General features: G+C 39.2%; 1 protein-coding gene across 2 annotated transcripts in view; it reads left to right on the top strand.

Moving 5' to 3' along the window:
- The window catches only part of OSBPL9 (oxysterol binding protein like 9), a 164,189-nt gene that overhangs the window by 9,304 nt on the left and 134,925 nt on the right, over positions 1-19,960 (top strand). For both annotated transcript variants that reach the window (XM_061121916.1, XM_061121915.1), the window contains exon 2: positions 15,868-15,918. In XM_061121916.1, the coding sequence (XP_060977899.1) occupies positions 15,868-15,918 (51 nt within the window). The remainder of the gene's footprint in view (positions 1-15,867; positions 15,919-19,960) is intronic.

Here is a 19,960-nt window from a genome sequence, read left to right as displayed (position 1 = left end):
TAGCTACTTTCCTGCCTATCCTTCCTTGCGTCCTCCCTGTCATAATGGAAGAGGTAATCCTTGGGTGGGCTTTCCTGGTGGCTCAGTGGTAAAGAATCCCCCTGCCAATGCAAGACATGCGGGTTCAGTCCCTGGGTTGAGAAGATTCCCTGGAAAAGGAAATGACAACCCACTGTAGTATTTTTGCCTGGGAAATCCCATGGACAGAGGAGCCTGCCAAGCTCAAATATATCGCTTCATTAAGCCTCATAACCGCTTCCATTTTTCCTTGCTACCACTATAGCATATAAACCACCAGGGTCTGGTGCAAAAACTTCCTAAGTGTTCTCTATGTTTCCTTTTTGCTCTCTAAAGTCCATTTTCTATCAGTAGCCCAAGTGATCTTTCAAAAAAAGGAAAAAGGAAGATCATGTTTTTCCCCCTGCTTAAAATTCTCTAGTGACTATAGGAAAAAAATTTCAAACTCTTTACTATGACTTACGGCCTTGTAAGCACCGAAGAATTGATGCTTTTGAACTGTGGTGTTGGAGAAGACTCTTGAGAGTCCCTTGGACTGCAAGGAGATCCAACCAGTCCATCCTAAAGGAGATCAGTCTTGAGTGTTCATTGGAAGGACTGATGTTGAAGCTGAAACTCCAATACTCTGGCCACCTGATGCGAAGAGCTGACTCATTTGAAAAGACCCTGATGCTGGGAATGACTAAAGGCAGTAGGAGAAGGGGACGACAGAGGATGAGATGGTTGGATGGCATCACCAACTCAATGGACATGGGCTTGGGTAAACTCCGGGAGTTGGTGATAGACAGGGAGGCCTGGCATGCTGCAGTCTATGGGGTTGCAGAGTCAGACGCAACTGAGCGACTGAACTGAATTGAACTGATGGTCTTGTGATCTTTCTCCACTTAACTTTCTACAGTAAACCTTTTGCTCACCGCTATATCCACTGTAGCTTTTTTTTTTTTTCCCATTCCTTGAACACCTCAAGCTTGTTCCTGTCTCAGGGTCTTCGTGTGTATTTTCTGGCTTCTTGGACTGATACTATCCCATGGCTGTACCATGCCTGACTCCCTTTTTGTTATGGAGGTCTTCATTTAAGTGTCACTGCTCAGAGAAGCCTTTCCTTAACAACCTGTCTAAAGTACACACCTCACTGTCAGTCACTAGCACTAGCACACTGGTCTTTTTTTTTTTTTTTTTTTTTTACTTGATGGTTTAGAATATATGCTTATTTTATTTTATTTTTAAATTAATTTATTTATTTTAATTGGAGGCTAATTACTTTACAATATTGTAGTGGTTTTTGCCATACATTGACATGAATCAGCCACAGGTGCACATGTGTTTCCCATCCAGAACACCACCCCCTCCCATCCCATCCCCCAGGGTTATCCCAGTGCACCAGCCCTGAGTACCCTGTCTCATGTATTGAACCTGGACCTGCGATCCGCTTCACATATGATAATATACACGTTTCAATGCTACCCTCTCAAATCATCCCACCCTTGCCTTCTCCCACAGAGTCCAAAAGACTGTTCTTTACATCTGTGTCTCTTTTGCTATCTTGCATATAGGGTCATCATTACCATCTTTCTAAATTCCATATATATGCATTAGTATACTGTATTGGTGTTTTTCTTTCTGACTTACTTGGCTCTGTATAATAGGCTCCAGTTTCATCCACCTCATTAGAACTGATTCAAATGCATTCTTTTAATGGCTGAGTAATATTTCATTGTGTACATGTACCACAGTTTTCTTATCCATTCGTCTGCTGATGGACATCTAGGTTATTTCCATGTTCTGGCTACTGTAAACAGTGCTGTGATGAACATTGGGGTATACATGTCTCTTTCAGTTCTGGTTTCCTCAGTGTAGCACACTGGTCTTGATGTATTTTTTCATAGCATTTATTGTTAGCTGCTAAACTTATTTCATTTTTCTTGTTAAGTGTCTGTTTCCCTCCTCTGGAATGTAAGTAAGCACCATGAGAACAGAGACTTACCTTCATCATTTTGTCTTTAGCATCTAGAGCAATGCTTGGCACTTAGTGAGTATTCAGTAAATATTTATGGAATGAGCAACAGGTGAAGTAGTTTAAATATTACTTCCTTTATACATGAAGAAATTGAGACTTAAAAAAATCACACAATAGTTTCTCTGTATGTGATTAAATCTTCTAACTCCAGATAGAATGTTCTCTCTATAGATATTGAATTGTGCTAGTGTTGATATTTTGAAATGACAAACCCAAGTTATCACTAGTCTGCTTTTGGTGATAACTGAGTCACATCATTATCACAATGAAATAAACTTTCTGTATGCTGCTGCTGCCGCCGCCAAGTAGCTTCAGTCGTGTCCGACTCTGTGCGACCCCATAGACGGCAGCCCACCAGGCTCCTCCGTCCCTGGGATTCTCCAGGCAAGAATACTGGAGTGGGTTGCCATTTCCTTCTCCAATGCATGCATGCATGCTAAGTTGCTTCAGTTGTGTCTGACTCTGTGCGACCCTGTGGACAGCAGCCCACCAGGCTCCTCTGTCCACGGGATGCTCTAGACAAGAATACTGGAGGGGGTTGCCATTTCCTTCTCCCGAACTTTCTGCATAGGCTACTCTAAAGTACAAACTGCATTGATTAATCATTAAAAAGTACTGAGTCCTTTTACATCTAAGTTGTTTAAGACAGGGACTTAGATCGTTCTCTTTGAAACACTGAGGATGAATGAAAAACTCTTTTTCCATTCCAGTAAAGTGAAAGCCTCCTAGAGAAGGGAAAGGAGGGGCAGATACTAAGTATTAGAATTTGTTGAGTAATGAGTTTTTTATATTCACAAAACATGACCACAGAAAGATAAGTGGCACATTCTTGAACATAATTCTCCTTCGAAATTTTCGTCACCCAGAAGAGGATAAAATGTACATTTCAGATAGGTGATATGTTGTGTGACCAACCCACTGTTTTGTGTTTGCGTGTTAACTCTTCTGCCTTCATTTTTTTTTTAAACCCATTGCAGAGAGTCGGATACTACTGAGCAACTGAACAGCAACAGCGATTCTGAAGTAAAATTAGATTTGATAAAGAATGAGTGTTTTTATTCTTTGAAACAATTTTTAAAGTTTTATTTACTACTGAATTATAGTTGATTTACAATATTGTGTCAGTCTCTACTGTACACCAAAGTGATTCAGTTATACATATATATATATATATATATATATATATATATACACTTTTTAAAATATTCTTTTCCATTATGGTTTATCACAAGATATTGAATATAGCTCTCTGTGCTATACATAGGATTTTGTTGTTTATCCATTCTGTATATAATAGTTTGCATCTGCTAACCCCAGATTCCCAAGCCATCCCTCCCAACCCCTCTCCCCCTTGGCAATCACAAGTCTGTTTAGAATGAGTGTTTTTAAATTGCCCTTTTAAAAAGTATTTCTCCCCTGCTCCGCCCCGTTTATAAAAGTGAAATGTTTATCATAGATCATTAACTAATCAAGTCCTTGACAGTCTTGTAAGCCCTTCGGCATAGTTCTTGAATTCTTGACTAACTTCCTTATTCTTCCTTGTAGTCCTGCTTTCCCTTAAGCAACAACATCTGAAAGAAATTCTTTAAGAAAATAATTTCTTAGGCAGTGTTTGAACTGATAACAACTTTCCCCCTATCTTTTGATCACATGCTGTATTTTAAGTGCTTTTCCTAGCTAATCTAGAGACCATTTTCAACAGTTTCTTTGCAAGAATTTATTCTGGGTTCTAAATTCCAAATGAGAACAAGGAGCTTTTGTAGCATAACCTTATTCTAAATTGAGGCCTGTAGGATGAGTCTTAGAATTAGGACTGAGAGTTCAAATATCTGTGGTTCTGGCTATTGTTCTTGCTAACCAGATTATTTTAGATGTTGTACAAATTTTCCCATCTTTAAATTTTTCTAGTGCTGTTCTTGTTTTTCATCTTTCCTGATCTTACTGTCTTGGGCCCTGACTTAGTCTTTTCCAAATAAGGAGAAACACTCTTGGGCAATTTTTGATGGAAAAGTGAAGTTGAATGATAATAATGGATTATCACTGTAAGTTTGGTGGGAGAAGTACTAAATAAACAGCATAAACTTCCTGGAGTTTAACACACTCCTGTCATTTCCTTCAGTCATTTTTTGTGAAATAACATTAATCGCTATTTAGTATTTGGGCAGATTTAATTTAGTATTTGGGCAGATTTAATTTAGTATTTCAGATTTAAATTGAAGAAAGTAGGGAGAACCAATAGACCATTCAGGCATGACCTAAATCAAAATCTTTATGATTCTACAGTGGAAGTGACAAATAGATTCAAGGGAATAGATTTGATAGAGTGCCTGAAGAACTATGAACGGAAGTTCGTGACATTGTACAGGAGGCAGTGATTAGGACCATCCCCAAGAAACAGAAATGCAAAAAGGCAAAATGGTTGGCTGAGGAGGCCTTACAAATAGCTGAGAAAAGAAGGGAAGCGAAAGGCAAAGGAGAAAAGAAAAGATACCCATCTGAATGCAGAGTTGCAAAGAATAGCAAGGAGAGATAAGAAAGCCTTTCTCAGAGATCAATGCAAAGAAATAGAGGAAAACAATAGAATGGGAAAGACTAGAGATCTCTTCAAGAAAATTAAGAGATTCCAAGGGAACATTTCATGCAAAGATGGGCACAATAAAGGACAGAAATGGTATGAATCTAACAGAAGCAGAAGATATTAAGAAGAGGTGGCAAGAATACACAGAAAAACTATACAAAAAAGATCTTCATGACCCAGATAATCATGGTGGCATGATCACTCACCCAGAGCTGATATCCTGGAGTCCAAAGTCAAGTGAGCCTTAGGAACTGTCACTATGAACAAAGCTAGTGGAGGTAATGAAATTCCAGCTGAGCTGTTCAAGTCCTAAAAGATGATGCTGTGAAAGTGCTGCACTCAATATGCCAGCAAATTTGGAAAACTCAGCAGTGGCCACAGGACTGGAAAAGGTCAGTTTTCATTCCAATCCCAAAGAAAGGCAATGCTAAAAAATGTTCAAACTACCGCACAATTGCACTCCTCTTATCTTTACGCTAGTAAAGCAATGCTCAAAATTCTCCAAGCTAGGCTGCAACAGTATGTGAACTGAGAACTTCCAGATGTTCAAGCTGGATTTAGAAAAGGCAGAGGAACTAGAGATCAAATTGCCAACAACCGCTGGATCATAGAAAAAGCAAGACAATTCCAGAAAAACATTTACTTCGGCTTTCTTGACTATGCCAAAGCCTTTGTGTGGATCACAAACTGTGGAAAATTCTTAAAGAATTCTTAAAGGCAGACTACCTTATCTGCCTCCTGAGAAATCTGTATGCAGATCAAGAAGCAACAGTTAGAACTGGACATGGAACAATAGACTGGTTCCAAATTGGGCAAGGAGTAGGACAAGGCCGATGTAGTTGGATGGCTTCACCAACTCAATGGACATGAATTTGAGCAAATTCTGGGAGTTGATGATAGACAGGGAAGCCTGGCATGCTGCAGTCCATGGGATCGCAAAGAGTTGGACATGACTAAGTGACTGGACTGAACTGAACTGATTTTGAGGAATAAAAGAAAAATAGAAACTATACATTGAGGTTCAGTATATATTGACGTGCTAAGTAATTTGCAGCACTTAGGTTACTATTTAGTATTTTATGTTATAGATAACTTTTCTTAGAAAGGATGCAGAAATCCCCGTCATCAGAGTTGTGCTTAATTAAACCCTGTGAAAGTGGTTCTCGTCACTGATGTGTTGACCTGAATTTTTGAAATGAGGATAAAGTTATCCTTTTTAAGAAATAAAAAAAGACCTGGGACTTTACAATTTAAGAGATCACAGATCAAAATACAAGTCTCCAGTCCTTTACCTCTAGCTCAGAAATCCCTGAGTCTCTGAATTCCAGAAGCTTTTTTTTCCCTAAATGTATTATATTCTCATTTGGAAGTAAAGCCTGCCTTGAACTGTGTGGTTAGTTATAATCTCTATTATGCTTAGTATAAATATATGTTGTACTACCAAAATATTAGTATGCTTGATTGTGAAATTCATTAAATATTTAATACTCCAGACTCTGTTGCAGGTGTGTGACAGTTTATGTACTATATATATGTTACTGTTTGAAAATTCTAAATTTTTAAAGCACGTTTGATTCAGAAATCTCAGATAAGGAATGTGGACCTCTATCTGTGGTCTAATGACCTAGGGTTTATCTGCTGGCAGTAGTTCAGAAGGCGGGGGTACCACCCTCTGAAGCACTGCTGCAGTGCTTTGTGGGGTGTTATTAGCACTGATGAATTCAGAAGGATTGCTGATTTGACACACAGCCTTTGTGGCTCAGCGAAACTTTGAAAGGACACTGAAGTTAACCAGATCTGTAGTAACTGTGGTAGAAATGCATAATCTTTAGAGTCAGACCTGGATTGGAATCCTCTCTACTTACCTGTTATCTGTGAATCCATAGGCAAGTAACTTACGCCTTTCTGAGCCTTTATTTTCTCAATTATAAAATGGGTATAATAAAAGAACCTATATCATAAGATTTGGAGAAGGAAATGGCAACCCACTCCAGTACTCTTGCCTGGAAAATCCCATGGATGGAAGAGCCTGGTAGGCTACAGTCCGTGGGGTTGCAAATAGTCTCACACGACTGAGCGACTTCACCTTCACCTTCATATCATAAGATTGGTGTGAGAGGTAAATACAATTATATTTAATTGTGTTTAAAGCACTACCCCAGTATTACAAGAGTTCAGTTCGGTTCAGTTTAGTCGCTCAGTTGTGTCTGACTCTTTGCAACCCCATGAAGCGCAGCATGCCATGCCTCACTGTCCGTCACCAACTCCCAGAGTCTACCCAAACTTATGTCCATTGAGTTGGTGATGCCATCCAACCATCTCATCCTCTGTCGTCTCCTTCTTCTCCTGCCCTCAATCTTTCCCACCATCAGGGTCTTTTAAAAAAAAGGGAGCTCTTTGCAACAGGTGGCCAAAGTATTGGAGTTTCAGCTTCAACGTCAGTCCTTCCAATGAACACCCAGGACTGATCTCCTTTAGGATAGACTGGCTGGATCTCCTTGCAGTGCAAGGGACTCTGAAGAGTCTTCTCCAACGCCACAGTTCAAAAGCATCATTTCCTCAGTGATCAGCTTTCTTTATAGTCCAACTCTCACATCCATACTTGACCACTGGAAAAACCATAGCCTTGAATAGATGGACCTTTGTTGACAAAGTAATGTCTCTGCTTTTTAATATGCTGTCTAGGTTGGTCATAACTTTCCTTTCAAGGAGTAAGCGTCTTTTAATTTCATGGCTGCAATCACCATCTGCAGTGATTTTGGAGTCCAAAAGAATAAAGTCAGCCACTGTTTCCACTGTTTCCCCATCTCTTTGCTATGAAGTGATGGGACCGGATGCCATGATCTTAGTTTTCTGAATGTTGAACTCTAAGCCAACTTTTTCACTCTGCTCTTTCACTTTCATCAAGAGACTGTTTAGTTCTTCTTCACTTTCTGCCATAAGGGTGGTGTCATGTGCGTATCTGAGAAATACTGATATTTCTCCTGGCAACCTTAATTCCAACTTGTGCTTCTTCCAGCCCAGCATTTCTCATGATGTACTCTGCATATAAGTTAAATAAGCAGGGTGACAATCTACAGCCTTGATGTATCCTTTTCCTATTTGGAACCAGTCTGTTGTTCCATGTCCAGTTCTAACTGTTGCTTCCTGACCTGCATACAGGTTTCTCGAGAAGTAGGTCAGGTGGTCTGGTATTCCCATCTCTTTCAGAGTTTTCCACAGTTTGTTGTGATCCACACAATCAAAGGCTTTGGCATAGTCAATAAAGCAGAAGTAGATGTTTTTCTGGAACTCTCTTGCTTTTTCAATGATCCAACAGATGTTGGCAATTTGATCTCTGGTTTCTCTGCCTTTTCTAAAACCAGCTCTAATATCTGGAAGTTCTCAGTTCATGTATTGCTGAAGCCTGGCTTGGAGAATTTTGAGCATTGCTTTACTAGCGTATGAGATGAGTGCAATTGTGCGGTAGTTTGAGCATTCTTTGGCATTGCCTTTCTTTGGGATTGGAATGAAAACTGACCTTTTCCAGTCCTGTGGCCACTGCTGAGTTTTCCTAATGCTGGTATATTGAGTGCAGCACTTTCACAGCATCTTTTAGGATTCGAAATATCTCAACTGGAATTCCGTCACCTCCATTAGCTTTGTTCGTAGTGATGCTTCCTAAGGCCCACTTAACTTCACATTCCAGGATGTCTGGCTCTAGGTGAGTGATCACACCATCATGGTTATCTGGGTCATGAAGATCTTTTTTGTACAGTTCTTCTGTGTATTCTTGCCACTTCTTCTTAGTATCTTCTGCTTCTGTTAGGTCCATACCATTTCTGTCCTTTATTGAGCCCATCTTTGCACATAATGTTCCCTTGGTATCTCTAATTTTCTTGAAGAGATCTCTAGTCTTTCCCATTCTGTTGTTTTCCTCTATTTCTTTGCATTGATCACTGAGGAAGTCTTTCATATCTCTCCTTGCTATTCTTTGGAACTCTGCATTCAAATGGGAATATCTTTCCTTTTCTTCTTTGCTTTTTGCTTCTCTTCTTTTCACAGCTATTTGTAACGCCTCCTCAGACAGCCATTTTGCCTTTTTGCATTTCTTTTTCTTGGGGATGGTCTTGATCCCTGTCTCCTGTACAATGTCATGAACCTCCGTCCATAGTTCATCAGGTACTCTGTGTATCAGATCTCAGAGTTCAGTAAATGTTAACAAAAAACTAAAGTTTATAACAGTGTTTAACATGTAATAATATTCATTAAATGTATTTATATTGTGGTCACTATTGCATAAATTAATATTCAAATTTGTTAATTCATAACAAGAAATATAATTGTTAAGGAGACTGCATATTTAGGCTATCTGATTCATACATTAATTCATACAGTCTCTGAAAGCAAGCTATATAGAATGCCAAATTTATATGCAGAAGCAGGCCAAAGGTGTATAGATATTTAATGTGATCAGGCTTTGGTATCAAGATGCAATATCTCTGTATTAGAGACATACCTATTACAAGAACAGATATAATCTCTTGGTCAGCAAAACTTCTGACTTTCTGGTTCTAGTTCTGAGCTTCCTACTGTAGTTCTATTACTATTAATACTTTCTATACTTAGTATAATGTCATAATTATTATAATTACCTCCAGGCTGTTCCAGTTCTTAAAGATGATTTTGTATATATCTCTGTTCTGTGTCTGTTTTCTTTAAAGGGAGGCAGTCATCTTCCAGGATCTTGGAAAGACCCCAGACATCATGGTCCCCTTGTATACTGATTCTGTATATTTTCCTAAAGCTCTATCCACCTGATGTGAAGAGCCAGCTCACTGGAAAAGACCCTGATGCTGGGAAGGATTAAGGGCAAGAGCAGAAGGGGGCGGCAGAGGATGAGATAGATAGCATCACTGATTAAATGGACATGAATCTGAGCAAACTCTGGGAGATAGTGAAGAGCAGGGGAGAAGGACAGACGTACTGCAGTCTATGGAGTTGCAAAGAGTCAGACAGAACTTAGTGACTAAACAACAACAAAGTCTCTGTCTGTAGTATGTGCGTGTATATGTGCTAAGTCGCTTCAGTCGTATCTGACTCTTTGTGACCCTGTGGACTGTAATCCGCCAGGCTCCTCTGTCCATGAGGATTCTCCAGGCAGAAATACTGGAGTGGGTTGCCATGCCCTCCTGCAGGGGATCGTCCCAACCCAGGATCGAACCTGCATCTCTTACGTCTCCTGCATTGGCAGGCAGGTTCTTTACCACTAGTGCCATCTACTGCTGCTCAACTGAGGCCTTCTCTAATGAGGAATGGGAGATGTGGGAGTTATCTGTAGTGTAAAACTTGAGGGATGAATGATGGGGAATATTCCTTAATAATCAATAATGAATATTGATTTTCATTCATTTGAAGTACTTTCAAGTTTCCCTTGTTATTTTTTCTTTGAGCCATTAGTTGTTTAGGAGTATCATTTAACTTCTGCCTATTTGTGGACTTCCCAAATTTCCTTCTCTTATTGAGTGCTCCTTTTAATCTGTTTTGGTCAAACAACAAACTTTGTTTTCTTTATATCCTTTTAAATTTATTGAGGCTTGTTGTGTGGCTTAACACATGTCAGTCCCAGAGCTTCCCTGGTGGCTCAGATGGTAGAGAATCTGCCTGCAGTGCTGGAGACCTGGGTCTGATCCCTGTGTTGGGAAGATCCCCTGGAGAAGGGAATGGCTGCCTACTCCAGTGTTTTCTCTCTCTCTCTTTTTTAACATTTTATTTCATTTTCCTATAATCCAGTATTCTTACTTGGAGAATTCCATGGACAGAGGAACCTGGCCCAGGCTATAGTCCATGAGGTCACAAAGAGTTGGACACAACTGAGTGACTAACACTTTAACTTTTCATTATCAGTCCTGGATAATGTTCAATTACATTTGCAAATAACTTCTTTTCAAACAGTTTCTTTTCAAAGGCACAATCTGTTGCACGTTGCTTCTGTTCACTGCCTACTGACCTATACCTAGATACAGCATAGAGCTAGCTGCAAGAGGCTTGAAATGTAATAGCCAGCAGGGGAACCACGTGTTGAGTTAAAATTTGGGGTTCAGTTCAGTTGCTCGGTCATGTTCGGTTCTTTGCAACCCCATGGACTGCAGCATGCCAGGGTTCCCTGTCCATCACCACCTCCTGGAGCTTGCTCAAATTCATGTCCATTGAGCTTGCTCAAATTCATGATGCCATCCAACTATCTCATCCTCGTGTCATCCCCTTCTCCTCTTGCCTTCAGTCTTTCCCAGCTTCAGAGTCTTTTCCAAGGAGTCAGTTCTTCGCATCAAGTGGCCAAAGTATTGGAGTTTCAGCTTCAGCATCAGTCCTTCCAATGAGTATTCAGGACTGATTTCCGTTAGGATTGATTGGTTTGATCTTGCAGTACAGGGGACTCTCAAGAGACTTCTCTAACACCACAGTTCAAAAGCATCCATTCTTCAGTGCTCAGCTTTCTTTATGGTCCAACTCTCACATCCATACATGACTACTGGAAGAACCATAACTGACTAGACAGACCTCTGTCGGCAAAGTAATGTCTCTGCTTTTTAATATGCTGTCTAGGTTGGTCATAGCTTTTCTTCCAAGAAGTAAGCGTCTTTTAATTTCATGGCTGCCGTCACCATCTGCAGTGATTTTGAAGTCCAGAAAAATAAAGTCTCTCACTGTTTGCATTGTTTCCCCATCTGTTTGCCTTGAAGTGGTGGGACTGGATGCCATGATCTTCGTTTTTTGAATGTTGAGTTTTAAGCCAACTTTTTCACTCTCCTCTTTTACTTTCATCAAGTGGCTCTGTAGTTCTTCACTTTGTGCCATAAGGGTGGTGTCATGTGCATATCTGAGGTTATTGATATTTCTCCTGGCAATCTTGATTCCAGCTTGTGCTTCATCTAGCCTGGCATTTCACATGATGTACTCTGCATATAAGTTAAAATTTGGGGTGGAGGATGTTAATACTGAAAGGAAGAAGAGGAGAATGGATATTGGAGGACAGGCCTGTGATAGGCAGCATTATATTATATTTGTGGTAATTTACTTTGAAATTTTAATACAAATTGTAATCTGAATAGCTTGGGGTTATCGTAAGGATTAATATAAATTATTTCTTTGGGGATGGCTGAATCTTAGTGCAGAACGTGGGGTCATTGATCTCTGTTGCGGCATGTGGGATCATTCAGATGCAGCATGTGGAATCTAGTTTCCTGACTAGGAATTGAACCCAGGCCCCCTGCATTGGGAGTCCAGAGTCTTAGTCACTGGACCACCAGCAAAGTCGAAAAAGTTATTTTTGATTGCATGGCTTGTTGTAACAGAATCCACTGCTCTTGCATTAGTTAAGATATAAGAAACCAGCAAATCCAGCCACCAAATCCACCAATCTTTGTTAGTCCTGGAGCCTCTTAGAAGTAGAACATGTCACCCCTGTATCTTTCTGCTTCATGGGGGATTCTGTTTTCTTAAATAGCTGAAAAGATTTTAGCATCTGTTTTCTGAGTGATCCTCTCAAGGTGCTGAGCTTTGTGGCTTGGAGGCATGTTTGTGCCAACTTGCTAGAAAATACTTTTGTTACTAAGTTTGAGAACATTGTTAGCATAGCATAGCACCTGGTAGGAAGATAACTGGAGTTGGGGTTATGTTTGTTGGCTCTACCTTTCTCTCATCACTACTTGTATTTGTAAAAAAAAAAAAAAAGAAAGAAAGACAATAAGAGCATCGAAAACAAAAACAAGCCCCCCCTGCCAAACTTCCAAAACAAAACCCCCTGCTCTTCAGTGAATAGCATTGGCAGGTTTGTTTCAGATCAGAGGGTAGCTAGAGATCACTTGCAGCTAGAACTTTCTGCCTCTCTCCTCTCCTTCTCGCAGCGTGTATGCTTTGGTTACTGCTTCCTTCATGTAGAGGGCATAAGACCTGTGGCAACTGTTCCTTAAGCTTCAAGAACATGTAGGAAGGAACTCTTCTCTCAACCCCAGTAGAAAAACTCCTGTGAAAGGACTCCATCCTGCCTTGTCCCTGAGGTCGTGGGTCCTGTGATTGGCCAGCTTGGTCAGATAACCACCCCTCAGCACTCACTGTGCCTAGGGGGACTTAGTCATACCAGCTTCTCTTTGGCCTCACTTTGGAGCTGAGTGGCAAGAAAATGAGGGAGAGGGCTCTGTGTCATTGTGTAGAAGGAGGAGGAGTCAAGGGTATCAGCACAGGTGTGATGTGGGAGAATGATTGGCGGGGCAGCCATTCCAAACTGTATCAGCTACATCAAACCGCTATATTTTACACATGTAATTTAATTGGGTAATTTACTTGATCTCCCTGGTGTCACCTTCATTTATGTGAATAACTCTCACCAATGCAAGGTCTTGTGAGGTTTCCTGTGTATAAAGTGCGTGTCACGTGGAGGTTATCAGTAAGCAAGAGTCTGCTGCTGCGGTTGATGCTGCTGCTGTTTTTGCTGTGTCGTCAGTCACCATCAGCCCTTTTCCCCCAATTCTCATATTTAACTTTTTCTGTTTTTCTATAACACACCCTTGAGAATGTTCATAAACCTTTAGCTCTCCATTAACTATTGAAGTTTAATTTCCTTAACTACTCACTGTTTCTTTCAGACCCCCCTGCAGGACCTGGTCCCCACATTTCCTTTTCAGCTTCATCTCTCCACCTCTCTCCACCGCCCTCTTCACACCCTGTGCTTGGGCTTTCAGTCTCCACTTCTGTGACGGCCTCATGTGTAAGGTTTTCTGTACCTGTTCCTTTGCTGATGTTGTTACCTTGCTTGGAATACCCTCTTTTGCCTACCTTCTCTCTCACATCAGAATTCTTTTTTTTTTTTTTTAAGTCCCAGGTTAAAGCTTGAGACCTGATCACGTCTCTGTTGCTATCCTTGATCTTTTTCAATGGCAGGGAGCATTCTGTTCACAGTACTTTCTGCCTTTATGCACATAATTTATTTTTGCTCTTTTTAATTAATTTATTTTTACAATTGTTTATGTGCTAGTCTTTTTTTTTTTTTTACATTTTAAAATAGTCTAGGCCAATTATTTTATAGGATGTCCCACATTCTGAATTTGTCTGATTGTTTCCTAGTTAGGTTTGTTGTAATTATTTTTACTTATTTCTTTCACTGTTTTCTGATTTATTACCCCGTCTTGCCCTTTTTTTATCTACTATAGCCTGATTTTTAAAAATGGAAGAGAATCAAGGATGTTTGTTAGCTTGTTTGAGTTGCATTGTAACTCTCATTGGGTATTTTCAAACCTAATTATTATTTTTGTGTTTTGCCATGACACTGTTGGAGGAAGATAAATATAGGGTACAGTAAAAGGGCTATTAAATGCTTAGGGAATGTTTTTGTCAACTGTGTTTTTGCAAGCTCTTTTTTAGTAAAGAACTCATTTTAACCCTGCTTAATGTTGAGAATTTTTTATAAAATATGAGTCATGCTTATACTTGCAAGAAGACCCTACAGTATTTCAGTAATTTCTGAACATGAATTTCTATAGCTCAGTACTGTGCTTTTTTGTTTCATTTTTTTATTTTTGAAGAAAGTTTGCTTTGATTTATTGTAATGTTGTTCCATTGATAAGCTTACAATCAGCAAAAGCAATGGCATAGCCTATGTTAACAGCATGTTGCAGTGAGAAGGATAAGGCAGATCTTTGTGTATAGGCATGCAAACATCTCTGAGAAATTATTAAATTTACTTTTTCAGCTTTATTGAGGTATAATTGACATGTAACATTATTTAAGGTGTACAATGTGATGTTTTGATATACATATATATTGTGAAGTGATTACTACAGTAAGATTGAATAACACAACCACTACCACGTCTTATTATCACCACTTATCACCTTTTGTTTTGTAGTGAGAACTTTTAAGACCTACTCATTTAGCCACTTTTGAGTATTCAGTATGTATTGTTGACTGTAGTCATTGTGCTGTACATGAAATCCCCGAGATATAGTTATCTTGTAGCTGGAAGTTTGCCTGTGGCTCAGTACAATGGATGTAGGGCATCTGTGGTTTAAAGTGGGACAGTTTTCTTCAAAGACGTAACTCCATGATATTGGCTTGTTTTACTTCTTTGTCACATAGTGGAAAAAATACCAGTTGTTGAGGTATTAAATATTTTTAAAGCTTTAGTTGTTTGAGGTTTTACTTTATTTTTTACACATGACTAAGTTAATTCTAGGAATATTTACTGAATGTCAACATGGGGCTTATTGTTCAGAACACAGTCTTTGCTTAGCTCAGTCTAGCATCAGAAACAAAGGATAAAAATGTTTTATCAGTAAATATTTTTTGAACACCTACTGTGTGCACACCTACACTGTTCTGAAGCATAAGTCAGATACAGTTTCTACCCCCTAAGGAATTTGCAGTCTTGTGGGTGAGTCAGACAAGTAGCCAGCCTGTATAGCCCAAGGTGGTACATGCCAGGACTGGGAAACATACAAGAGACTCTAGGAGTCCAGGGGTGGGAATTCTAATTAGACAGAGAGGTAGGGCACTTGATGAGTGACAATCCAAGGCAGAAAATCAGAGTCAAGGATATTCTAAACTGAGAAGCATTGGATGAGAAATCTCAGAGGCAAAAAAAATGTGACCCATCTGGGGACCTGCAAAGACAAAGTTAAAGCAGTTTTTCTCAAAATGTGTTCTCTGTTTGCTTGAGTCAGAATCATCTGGGAGTGATTCTTAAACCCCCAGATAATTTGTCACCTTTCAAGTGACTCTCAAACTCACTGAAATATGGGAGACATTTTAGTTGAGAGTTAAAGGATATGAAGGAAAAATGAAAATATAGTGTAATATATGCTATGTTTAAGGTACACATAAAATTCTGTGATTAGCTTTATTTGTATAAACTACTTCCCTGATGTCTCAGAATCTGCCTGCAATGCGGGAGACCTGGGTTTGATCCCTGGGTTGGGAAGATCCTCTGGAGGAGGGCATGGCAGCCCACTCTAGTATTCTTGCCTGGAGAATCCCATGGACAGAGGAATTTGGTTGGCTACAGTTCTTGGGGTTGCAGATCGGACATGACTGAGTGACCAAGCACAGGATAAAACATTGTAAATTTGCTAATTCCTATCTTTAAGTGATGGCTGGGTAGGGTGGGACAGGGATGGGGAAAAGGGAGGAATCTTACTATAAAATTTATCTCTTTATCCCTAGATGATTCTAAAAAGTCTGTTTATCTTTTATTCATTTAATGTTTTTGTTTTTCTTTTAGTCCAAGGACAAAATGATGAGAGGCTCTCGCAGAGGATGTGTTAGACTCAGAGTGAGTATTTATTCATTTTTATGAAAACCAATTTTGACAGAAAGAAAAAACTATTTTGACAGATTCATGGGAGTCTAAATTTAGTTTAACTCCCTTACTTAATTGTTGGGGCAGACAAGTTTAAGACTGAGGAAAAACAACTTCTCCAGGTTAACTCCAGAACCAGGGCTATAGTTAGTTCTTTTGACCCATTAATTTAATGTATCCATGACTTGATGCACCTACTGATTTTTTAAATCTCTGTTTTCTGTCCAGGGACAGGGGCTGGAAATTAAATGAGTTGTAGTGTTGGCAATAGAGTAAGCAGTAGGAAAAACTCTGGGAAATCCCCACTTTCAGCTGCTTAATTCTTTCTGTTCAACACTATAAAATAATGGGTGTTGTAGCAGTTGTGTCCCTTAGAAATATAATGTGAGCAACATATATAATTTAAAATTTCTGTTGTGTCACATTTAAAAAGGAAAAAGCAGGTGAAATTAATTTTAATGATATATTTTGTTTATGCCAGTATATCCAGAATATTATTTGAACATGCAGTCAATAAAAAAATTATTGAGATATTTTACATTCTTTTTTTTCATACTATGTCTTTGGAATTCACTCTGTCTTTTGTACTTATGGCACATCTTGGTTCAGATCAGCTGCATTTCAGGTGCCCTATAGCCACATGCGACTCAGGGCTACCTTATTGGACAGTACAGGCCTATAGCTTCAAACTGTTTTTTATTTCCTGTTCAGTTTCCACCACTGTCTGAACAGCTAAAGACAAGGAGGAATGCATGGTTGGGGATATAGTTTCTAGTACTCAACTGTATCTAAAGAAGGGCCTATCTCTGTCGTAACTATTAATAGGTAAATCAACTTCTAGTGGCATTTTCTTCTTTCGGATTCCTGTTGCTTTCTTTCTGCCATCTTTTTTTCTGCACCCTTACTTTTGAAGATGTAAATGTATTTCATAAATATATGATTAGCGTTAGCATTATTAGCATTAGGTTATTGGTAGAAATGGGAGATAACTTTGAGAAAGAAATCAAATTCTAATGGAAAAATTTTGACACTGAGATAGGAGTTAAATATGGTGAATTTGCAGGAGGGAAATGAGACAGGCTTGTTTCGAACAGATGGTGTGTATATGACAGCATAAAGATTTTTGAAAATTCAGCTCATTGTACTGTTGGCTATTTTTTCCCCTTTCCTTTGGTTTTTGCTTTTGCCTTCTTGGTTTAATTGCTTTTCTAAGCACTTGTTATTGACCTCAGTCACCGCTCAGTCTGGTATTAACTGCTTTCTTGGCTTGAGGTAGACTCAATAGTGACACTTTGGCAGAGCTGTAGTGAGACAGCTCTTCAGTTGAATTCAATCTGGATTGTTACATTTAATAGACAATTTTTTTCTTTTAAATATAGCTTAACTATTTATTAAACCTTTTGACTACCTTGTAGGTTAAGAAGTAGAATTTGGCCAGTTACTGTGTAAGCCTGTCTGTGTGTCCCATTCAAACTGCAGCCCTCTCCCTGTCTCCTAAAATAACCACTCTTGTTTTATAGGAGCCACTTCTTGGATTTGCCTTCCTAAATTCTACATTTTATCTTGCCCATTTAAAAAAATTGATATCTTTTGTTTGCAATTTATCTGTTGAAGACTCCAGACCCTTGACCTGTAGGAGTTTTCCATAGTGTAGGTTTTATCGATTGCATACTGGTGCAATTCAGCATGTTCCTCTGTCTCTGCTTTTCCTACATATTGGCAGCTGATCCAGAGACTGAGTCAGATTTAGGTTTGATCCTTTTGGCAAGACTTTAGGCGGTGTTGTGTTCTTTTATTAGGAGGCAATATCTGGTTTTTGCTTGTCATTGGTATTAGCGACTTTTTTTTTGGCTGCAGGATGTCAGTCCCCTAACCAGGGATTAAATTTGGGTCACAACACTGAAAGTTGCTGAGTCTTAACTGCTAGACCACCAGGGAACTCCCAGATATTACCAACTGTTGATGTAATACTTAGATCCATTTGCAAAATTATGATATTTTATCTTTTTTTTTTTTTTACTTTTTATCAGAAATAATTATATAAGGAAACACTTCATCAGTTATTTGATTACCCAGTACTACAATTCAAATAGGATAAATAAAGGATTGATTATTTCCTTTTACTTACTCAATGTTCATAATAATGGACTTAAAACAACACTCATTTATATATATAAATGTCTGTATATACCCAAAAGAATTGAAAGCACAGCCTTGACTGGATATTTGTATACATAGGTGCTGTTTGCAAAAGCGTTACTCACAATAGTCTAGACATGGAAGCATCCATCCATTTGATGGATGAATGGATAAACAAATGTGAAATATCCATAACAATGGAATAGTGTTTAGTCTTAAAAAGAAAGGAAATTCTGACACATGCTACAACATGGATGAACTTTAAGGGCATTTGCTACATGAATTAAGTGAGTCACAAAGTGACAAATACTGTTTGATTCTACTTATATGAGGTACCTAGAGTTGTCAAATTCATGGAAACAGAAAATAGAATGGTGGTTTCCAGGGGTTGAGGCTAGGAGGATTAGAGATTTCTTGTTTAATGGATACAGAGTTTCCAGTTTGAGAAGATGAAAAAGTTCTGGAAATGGGTGGTTAGGATTTTTGTATAACAATGTGAATGTTCTTAAAAATATTAAAATGGCAAATTTTATGTTATGTGTACTTTACCACAATTAAAAAAAACCCCGTGGTATATTTCTACAGTTCTGTAGATCAAACATCTTAGAAAGGTTCTCTCCTTGTTAAAATCATGTTAGCCAAGCTGGACTCTTATCTGGAGGCTCTGAGGGACTACAAGGGGTGAGTCTGCTTCCAGGTTCATTCAGGTTGTTGGAAGAATTCAGCTCTTTGTGATTAAAGGACCAAGGCCCTCATTTCCTTGCTGGCTGTCAGCTTGAGATCTGCTCTTAACTTCTAGAGGCTATACATACTCCTTGTCCTGTGGCCCTCCATCTTCAAGTCAGGATGGTGCATGGAATTCTTTTAGTGTTTTAAGCCTCTCTGACTTCTCCTTTTTGTTACCAGCTGCAGAAAATACTCTGCTTTTAAAAGGTCTTATATGATTAGAATAGGTTACACCCACCAGATAATCTCCCTTTTGCCCTGTAATCACTTCAGTGATTACTCATCCTGAAACATAATCCCTGCAGTAACTTCTCATCATATTTGCAGTTTCCACTCACACTCAAAGGGGAGGAGAGAAAACAGGGACAGGAGTCATTGGGCGGGGTGGTATTTTAGAATTCTACCACACAGCATGACCGAGAAGAGCTCGCTATACCTGTGTTTGAATCTTATTTTTGCTCTTTGCTTTGTTGACTGGAAGAGGGAAGCAATCTGTAATTCTCCTGACCTTAAGTTTTCTCTTCTTTTAAGTGGGGATTATAATGCTCTTGCAAAATTTGGTGAGGATTAAGCACTTAATTAGGCTTTTAATTAGGGGTGTGTGTGTGTGTGTGTGTGTGTGTGTGTGTGTGTAGTGTATGTGTGTTTTAAAAAGCCTTTTGTGTTATTTTCAAGAAGCTGAACTGCCATTTGGCTTTCTATTTAGGAAACATCTGGAGAGTTTGTTTGCAATATAGATTTCCAAGTTCCACTCTCTAGCGATATACTGTTTTAGAACTGGGTCTGGAGCGTTTTATTTTTAAACAGTTTCTCCAGGTGATTGCATTGTACAGCCAAGTTTGGGACCACTGGTGTGGTAGAATCAGAGAGTGAAGTGAAGTCCCTCAGTTGTGTCCGACTCTTTGTGACCCCATGGACTGTAGCCTACCAGGCTCCTCCATCTATGGGATTTTCCAGGCAAGAATACTGGAGTGGGTTGCCATTTCCTTCTTCAGGAGATCTTCCCCACCCAGGGATCGAGCCTGGGTCTTCCACATTGCAGACAGACGCTGTACTATCTGAGCTACCAGAGAAGTCCAGAATCAGAGAGACCTGGAGCTGAATCTCATTTAGCTACACCCCTTACAGACTCTGTGCCTTTGAGCAAATT

The sequence above is a fragment of the Dama dama genome, chromosome 20 (assembly GCF_033118175.1).
Source record: "Dama dama isolate Ldn47 chromosome 20, ASM3311817v1, whole genome shotgun sequence".
Lineage (NCBI taxonomy): Eukaryota > Metazoa > Chordata > Mammalia > Artiodactyla > Cervidae > Dama > Dama dama.
The sequence above is the reverse complement of the archived record's forward strand: the minus strand, read 5'-3'. Positions and strand labels throughout refer to the sequence as shown.